This window comes from Ursus maritimus, assembly GCF_017311325.1.
Source record: "Ursus maritimus isolate PB19 chromosome X unlocalized genomic scaffold, ASM1731132v1 scaffold_X1, whole genome shotgun sequence".
NCBI classification, from domain to species: Eukaryota; Metazoa; Chordata; class Mammalia; order Carnivora; family Ursidae; genus Ursus; species Ursus maritimus.
Window position 1 is genome coordinate 52,802,020 of NW_024423319.1, and position 8,470 is coordinate 52,810,489.

An 8,470-nucleotide genomic window follows, 5' to 3' on the forward strand; every position below is an offset into this window, starting at 1 on the left:
TCTAAGAAATATTTACACTCCCTACTATGCATTTTTGTAAAAACACGAATAGCAAAACGCTGGAGACAAATAACAAATATCAAACAAAAAGACAAAAATTCTACCATCCTAGTACCTTCTAATGTTATCTGAACAAAAATTTATATAAACTAAGGATACTCTTGGAAAATCAGATATTGCTATTAGTCTACTTGCTATGTACTTAGTCCATAAAAAATCAAAATGGGACAAATCAGTAAGATTGCACATGGTACAAATAAACAAAAATACAGTGCATCAGGAATTATATACACTACATGTTAATATCTGTCATAATAAACCTTTCTGTACAAGTGGATGTGAATTTTTCAATTTCTTTTTCATATACATTCTGAATTAAGAAAATTGTAAATTTATTTTTAGCTTTTTTTTTTAAAGATTTTATTTATTTGACAGAGAGAGACAGCCAGCAAGAGAGGGAACACAAGCAGGGGGAGTGGGAGAGGAAGGAGCAGGCTCCCAGCAGAGGGGCCCGATGTGGGGCTCGATCCCAGAACGCCGGGATCATGCCCTGAGCCGAAGGCAGACGCTTAACGACTGTGCCACCCAGGCGCCCCTATTTTTAGCTTTTGACTAAGTGACTCGCTCTAGACTTCATTCTGGTATCTGCTTCTATTTACATAGCTATTTACAAACCTAACAATTTGAAATATTCATTGAAATTGGATCTTCAATTTTTGTTGTATACATCCTATTGGAAAATGTGAAGTAGCCATTTTAGCTTTATAAAGGATGTTCTTCCATAATGGGGAATCACCCCTAGAGGGTCTGGCCTGTTGGGCTAGATTGAATGTTGTCAAGAGAATAGCTTTACTTGACTAATCACTAGGATGAAGTCCTTCAGACATGGTGTAAAACTGAGATCTTGCACTACCTTGCACTCCCTGATCAATAGAAAGTAGTATATCAGCTCCAGAACCTTGCCCCGACCTTGCTGCAAAGCCTTTGGTGTCTTCCTAGGGCTGTGATGGAAGACAGCAGCCTGTGGCAAAGGAAGGCTGAAGTGGATTGCAGCAGCCTGTGCCTGGAGGGGGGCTGTATTGGAGGACTGAGGCCTGTGCTGGTGGAGGGCTGTGGTGCAGTGTAATAGCCTGAGTCACTGGAAGGCTGTGGCTGAGACAAATGGTCTGTGTCACTGGAGGGCTACAGCAGCAAGCAGAGGTCTTTGACAGGGATGGGCTGTGGCATAGAGCAGGGACTTCTGCCTGTGAAGGGCTGGAATGAGTCAGAGAAGCTGGCATCCAGCAGGTATCAGAATGGCCCAAGATGAGACATTCTTGAGTGCAGTTGTCAGAGGCCTCTTCCACAGTTGGTTGAACAGTTATTTCTGTAGCTGTTGGGATGGAAAACAAATAAAATTTATCTTTCCAAAGCATAATTTTTTCAGACAAACTAGATTTTATTTAAAAAAAAATTTATTATGTTATGTTAGTCACCATACATCCAAGGCATATTTTTATTAGCTACTTAAAGCAAATCATATTGTTATAGGAATAGCGAATTACATATAAATACATCAAAGACTTACAGTATTTTCACAATTGGTACTTGATTTGTCAAGAGGTAATTCCTAGGAAAACATAAATAATCAGGAGTGGGTGGATGGGCGTCTCATTTTTATAATTAGAATACTTTGACCTAGTCTCCCAAATGTAGGTATTTTTCACTGTGTTTGACTATAAATAGAATCTAGGGTCATTGACCTATATATATAAGTCAGTTGTAATGTGGTTCCTAACTAACACGAAGAGAGGACATAAAAATAAAATGAATGAGGGGCGCCTGGGTGACACAGCGGTTAAGCATCTGTCTTCGGCTCAGGGCGTGATCCCGGCATTACGGGATCGAGCCCCACATCAGGCTCCTCCGCTATGAGCCTGCTTCTTCCTTTCCCACTCCCCCTGCTTGTGTTCCCTCTCTTGCTGGCTGTCTCTATCTCTGTCAAATAAATAAGTAAAATCTTTAAAAAAATGAATAAATAAATAAAATGAATGAGAAAACCAGGCATAGAAATATATAATGAATTAACCAATTACAGCTCACAATTTGGTTAATAATATAATTAATTAATGAGAATAAACCTAAGAATAAATTAAGTTAATTTGGAAAAATAGTTTATTTAACTCTAAGATACAGCTTTTAGTTTCAAGAATGAAATATAGCTATAATTATCTCAAAGATAAATGATTCCTATATTCCTCATTTTCTGAAATCCTGATAAACTACAGATCTAAATTACTTAGCTTTAAACCATAAAACTTTCTAAAACTCTTTTATAACGTTTCTGTAGGGGTGCCTGGGTGGCACAGCCATTAAGCGTCTGCCTTCGGCTAGAGCGTGATCCCGGCATTGTGGGATCGAGCCCCACATCAGGCTCCTCTGCTACGAGCCTGCTTCTTCCTCTCCCACTCCCCCTGCTTGTGTTCCCTCTCTCGCTGGCTGTCTCTATCTCTGTCAAATAAAATAAATAAAATCTTTAAAAAAAAAGGTTTCTGTAAAGTTTTCAAATGCCAATGGGTATGAAATATCAATAAGCATACCATAGAAAGACTAGCAAAATGAAGGTAGAGAAGATATATAAATATAAAACTTGACTTTAGAGTAAGGAATGCTACCAGGTACAATGAAGGAAATTACCTCATGACAAAAAAGCCGGTTTTCTGAGAAGAAATAACAATCCTAAAAATTAAAAATAGAAATACAGCTTCCTACAAATCCTCAACAGGATAAAAGATCCAGGTACTGTCATTATCTCATCACATTTAAAACCAAAGAATATAGCATGAAATAACAAAATCATTAAAGATTAATTCACTCCATTAGATAATCACTTATCTTTATTTACAGGACACTTAAAAATTGTCACTATCACATTGACATTTAAGATAGCCTATATTTTTTGCATAGTTATATTTGAGAAGTAGTTGGGAAGATAGAATTTTATGTATATTGGGTGATATTCAATAATAAAAGCAAACACGGAAATATTTGAACACACATAACTACACATTAAAACAAAATTTACAGTACGGGTCATCAAAAACTACTCATCCAGCAGCCTTAAATTTTGCAACAAAATAAGACATAGTTTCAATATTTGCCTATATATGATTAGGAAATTTATACAAAATAATTTTCACAGAAAGAAGCTATGATTTATGGGCATTCTTTTTTAAAAGTTTTTATTTAAATTCCAGTTAACATACAATGTAATGTTAATTTCAGGTGTACTTTATCACGTTCAACACTTTCATACAACACCTATTGCACATCTCAAGTGCACTCCTTAATTCCCAACACTTATTTAACCCACATCTCACCCACCACCTTTCGGGTAACCATCAGTTTGTAATCTACAATTAAGAGTCTGTTTCTTGGTTTGCCAGTCTCTCTTTCCCTTTGCTTCTTTTTCTTAAATTCCACTAATGAGTGAAATCATACGGTATTTATCTTACTCTGCCTGACATATTTCACTTAGCATAATACTCTCTAGCTCAATCTATGTCATTATAAAAGCAAGATTTCATTCTGTTTAATGGCTGAGTAATATTCCATTTCATATAAATACCATATATTCTTTATCCATTCATTGGTCCATGGACATTTGGGCTGTTTCCATAATTTGGCTATTGCAGATAATGCTGTTATAAATATTGGGGTGCATGTGTACCTTTAAATTAGTATTTTTGAATTCTTTGGGTAATTATCTAGTATTGCAATTGCTGGATCATGCAGTAATTCAATTTTTAACTTTCTGAGGAACCGCCACACTGTTTTCCACAGTGGCTGTGTCAGTTTGCATTCCCATCAAAGGTGCAAGGGTATTACCCAATCTCCGCACCCTCACCAACACCTGTTGTTTCTTGTATTGTTGATTTTAGCCATTCTAACATGTGTTATGTGATATCACCTGGTAGTTTTGATTTGCATTTTCCAGATGATCAGTGATGTTTAACACCTTCTCATGTGTCTGTTGGCCATCTTTTTATCTTCTTAGGAAAAATGTATACTCATATCTTCTGCCAATGTTTAATTTGGATTATCTGATTTGGGGTTGTTTAGTTTTAAGTTTTTTATATATTTTGGTTACTAACCCTTTATCAGATACATCATTTGTAACTATATTCTCCTATTCTGTAGGTTTTCTTTTAGTTTTGATTGTTTCCTTTACTAAGCAGAAGCTTTTTATCATGATTAAGTCCCAATAGTTTATTTTTGCTTTTGTTTCCTTTGTCTCAAGAGACTATCTAGAAAGAAGTTGCTACATCTGATGTCAAAGAGGTTACTGCCTCTTTTTTCCTCTAGAATTTTATTGTTTCAGGTCTCACATTTAGTTCTTTGATCCATTTTGAATTTACTATTTTGTATGGTGTAAAAAAAAGTGGTATAGTTTCATTATTTTGCATGTAGCTAACCAGTTTTCCCAACACCATTTGTTGAAGAGATTATCTTTTTCCCCTTGGATATCCTTTCCTGCTTTGAAGATCAGTTGTCTTATAATTGTGGGTTCATTTCTGAGATTTATCTTCTGTTCCACCGATCTACGTATCTACTTTTGTGCCGGTACCATATTGTTTTGATTACTGTAACATTGGAATATAGCTTAAAGTGTGAAATTGGGATGCTTCCGGCTGTTTTTTTCTTTTTCAAGGTTTCTTTGTGTATTCAGGGTCTTTTGTGGTTCCACACAAATTTCAGGATGGGTTGTTCTAGCTATGTGAAAAATGCTGTTGGTATTTTGATAGGGATTGCATTAAATGTGCAGGTTGCTTTGAGTAGTATAGACATTTCAACAATATTTGTTCTTCCAATCCATGAGCATGGGATGTTTTATTTTTCCATTTCTTTGTGTCATCTTCAATTTCTTTCACCAGTGTCTTATAGCTTTCACAGTATGGGTCTTTCACCTCTTTTGTTAGGTTTATTCCTAGATATCTTACAGTTTTTGCTGCAATTGTAAATGAGATTGATTAATTAATTTCTCTTTCTGAAGCTTCATTATTGGTGTATAGCAATGCACCAGATTTCTGTATGTTCATTTTGTATCCTGTTACTTTACTGAATTCCTTTATCAATCTAGGAGTTTTTGGGTGGAGTCTTGGGGGTTTACTATATACGGTATGTCATGTGCAAATACTGAAAGTTTGACTTTTTCCTTGCCAATCTGGATGACTTTAATTTCTTTTTTGTTTTATGAATGCTGAGACTAGGACTTCTAGTACTATGTTAACACCGGTAAGAGTGGCTATCACTGTCTTTTTCCTGACCATAGGGGGAAAGCTCTGAGTTTTTCGCCATTGGGGATGATATTAGCTATGGGGTTTTCATATATGGGTTTATTATGTTGAGATGTGTTCCCTCTAAACCTACTTTGTTGAGGGTTTTTTTTTTTATCATGGATGGATGTTGTACCTTGTCAAATGATTTTTCTGCATCTATTGAAATGATCATATGGCTCTTCTCCTTTCTTTTATTAATGTGGTATATCATGTTGATTGAGTTTGAATATTGAACCAACCTGAAACCTAGGAATAAATCTCACTTGATCATGTGAATGGTGTTTTCATTGTATGGTTGGATTTAATTTGCTAATATTTTATTGAGAATTTTTGCATCCATGTTCATCAGGGATCATGGCCCCTAGTTCTTTTTTAAGGGGGACTTTATCTGATTTGCAGTAATGCTGGCCTCATAAAATGAATTTGGAAATTTTCCTTCCTTTTCCATTTTTTTTGAATAGTTGAAAATAATAGGTATTAACTTTTCTTTAAATGTTTGGTAGAATTCTCCTGTGAAGCCATCTGGCCCTGAACATTTGTTTCTTGGGAGATTTTTTTTAATACTAATTCAATTTCCTTGCTGGTTACTGGTCTGTTCAAGATTTCTATTTCTTTCCTGTTTCAGTTTTTGTAGTTTACGTTTCTAGGAATGTATCCATTTCTTCTAGGTTGTCCAATTTGTTGGCATATGGTTTTCCATAATATTCTCTTACAACTATTTATATTTCTGTGGTATTGGTTATTATTTCTCCACTTTCATTTATGATTTTATTATTTGGGTCCTTTCTTTTTTCTTTTTGATATGTCTGGATAGAGGTTTACCAATTTTATTATTTTTCACAAAGAAATAGCTCTTCGTTTCATTGATGTGTTGTTTTGTTTTGTCTCTTTAGTTTCTACATCATTTATTTATGCTCTAATTTTTATTAATGTACTTCCTTCTTACCACTTTAGGCTTCATTTATTGTACATTTTGTAGGTTCCTTAGTTGTAAGGTTAGGTTGTCTATAAGAGATTTTTCTTGCTTCCTGAGGTAGGCTTGCATTGCTATGTAATTCCTTCTTAGGACAACTTACGCTGTATAGCAAAGGTTTTGGAACATTGTGTTTATTTTTCATTTGTCTCCATGTATTTTTTAATTTTTCCATTGATTTTCTGGTTGACCCAGTCATTGCTTAATAGCATATTGTTTACACTCCACGTATTTATTGTTCTTCCTGATTTTTTCTTGTGATCAAATTCTAGCTTCAAAGCACTGGGCTCAGAAATATTGCATGGTATGATTTCAGTCTTTTCGTGTTTGTTCCAGCCTGGTATGAGATCTAACATGTGATCTACTCTGGAGAATATCACATGTTCACATGAAAAGAATGTGTATTCTGCTGTGTTAGGATGGAATTTTCTGAAGATATCTGTTAAGTCATTCTGGACCAGTGTGCCATTCAAAGCGATTGCTTCCTTGTTTATATTCTGTTTAAACAATCAATCCAGTTCGAGGAGTTAAGATGGTGGAGGAGTAGCGGTCCCCTTTTTCAGCTGGTCCCCTGAATCAAGTTGGATAGGTAGCAGACCAGCCTGAACATCCATGGAATCAACCTGAGATGCAGGAAGATACATCAGGATCTCTACAAATGAATGTCTCCAGTGCTGAGTATTGAGGTACGAAGCAGGGAGCCATGAATCTGCGCACAGATATCAGAAGATAAACAGAAGGGGAAGGGAGCTGCCATGTTGGAGTGCCAGGAAGCAGTAGCCACCTGCACTGGGGAGCGGGCTGACTCGTGGACCGTCACCCGTGAGACAGGGGACTGAGACCGTGAGCCAGGGAACACGCGTGACCAGTCTGAAAACCAGAGCTCTGGAGTGCACATGAACCACACTGAAACAAAGTTTCAGAGCGTGCGGGGGCGGCTGGTGGTTGGCGGTGTTAGAAACACAAAGGACAGAGACGAGCTTGCCCTGAAAGTGAGGGCTGACACACCAGCTGTGCAGTACACAACCTGGAACACTGCAGGGTTTTTAGAAGCACCAATAGAAACAGAGTTAAAGAGGCCAGAAGAGATCAGTGGAGAGCGGACTGTGATCCCTCTGTTCTGAGACAGAAGCTGAGATTCTGCCACTGCTGCTCTGACTCTCAGAAGAGGCACAGCAAACCACCAGGGAGAGTCGCCAGAGAACAAAAGTCTGGAAATACCGGCTCACAGTGTGCCCATCCCCATCCCCCCTCGCAGGGGACAGGGAGACTCTACCCAAACAGGGTGGCGTGAGTATCAGCACAGCAGGCCCCTCCCCCAGAAGGCAGGCTGAAAAATCAAGAAGCCCACATCCCTAAGACCCCTAAAAAACACGTGCACACTGACTGGGTCCTGGTCAATAATTTGGGCTATGGACAACCCTGCAACCTCTCCTCATCAGAATGAGGAGAAGGAGAAATCCCGCCCAGCAAAAAAAAGACAATGTGTCTGTGGCCTCTGCCACAGAACTGATGGATATGGATATAAGCAAATTATCAAAAATGGAGTTCAGAGTAACAATGGTCGAGATGACATGTACACTTGAAAAAAATATTAACGAAAATATTAATGATAATATAGAATCTCTAAGGGCGGAAATGTGAGCAAATCTGGCAGAAATTAAAAATGCTATAAATCAAATGCAGTCAAAACTAGATGCTCTGACGGCCACGGTAAATGAGGCAGAAGAACAAATCAGCAAATAGGAGGTTGGATTCGTAGAAGAGAAAGCTAAAATAGAAACTTGGCTCAAAAATATCCAATCTCAAGAATGTAGGTTATGGGAGATAACTGACTCAATGAAACATTCCAATGTCAGAATCATCGGCATCCCCGAGGGGGTGGAGAAAAACAGAGGCCTAGAAGAGATATTTGAACAAATTGTAGCTGAAAACTTCCCTAATCTAGCAAAGGAAATAAGCATTCATGTCCAAGAGGCAGAGAGGACCCCTCCCAAGCTCAACCATGACAAACCTACACCACGTCACATCACAGTGCAATTCGCAAATATTAGATCCAAGGATACAGTATTGAAAGCAGCCAGGGCAAAGAAAGTTATCACGTACAAAGGCAAAAATATTAGGATTATGTCAGACCTGTCTACACAGACCTGAAATGAGAGAAAGGGTTGGGGGGGGG

At 37.6% G+C, this 8,470-nt stretch overlaps 1 protein-coding gene across 1 annotated transcript in view; it reads right to left on the bottom strand.

Annotated features, from left to right (window-relative positions):
* Window positions 1-762: 762 nt before the first annotated feature.
* Window positions 763-8,470, bottom strand: part of PCDH11X (protocadherin 11 X-linked) — a 652,803-nt gene continuing 645,095 nt past the window's right edge. The window contains 4 exon segments of the mRNA XM_008700634.2: window positions 763-791; window positions 794-967; window positions 970-1,064; window positions 1,066-1,372. Of these exon segments, the coding sequence (XP_008698856.1) occupies window positions 763-791; window positions 794-967; window positions 970-1,064; window positions 1,066-1,372 (605 nt within the window).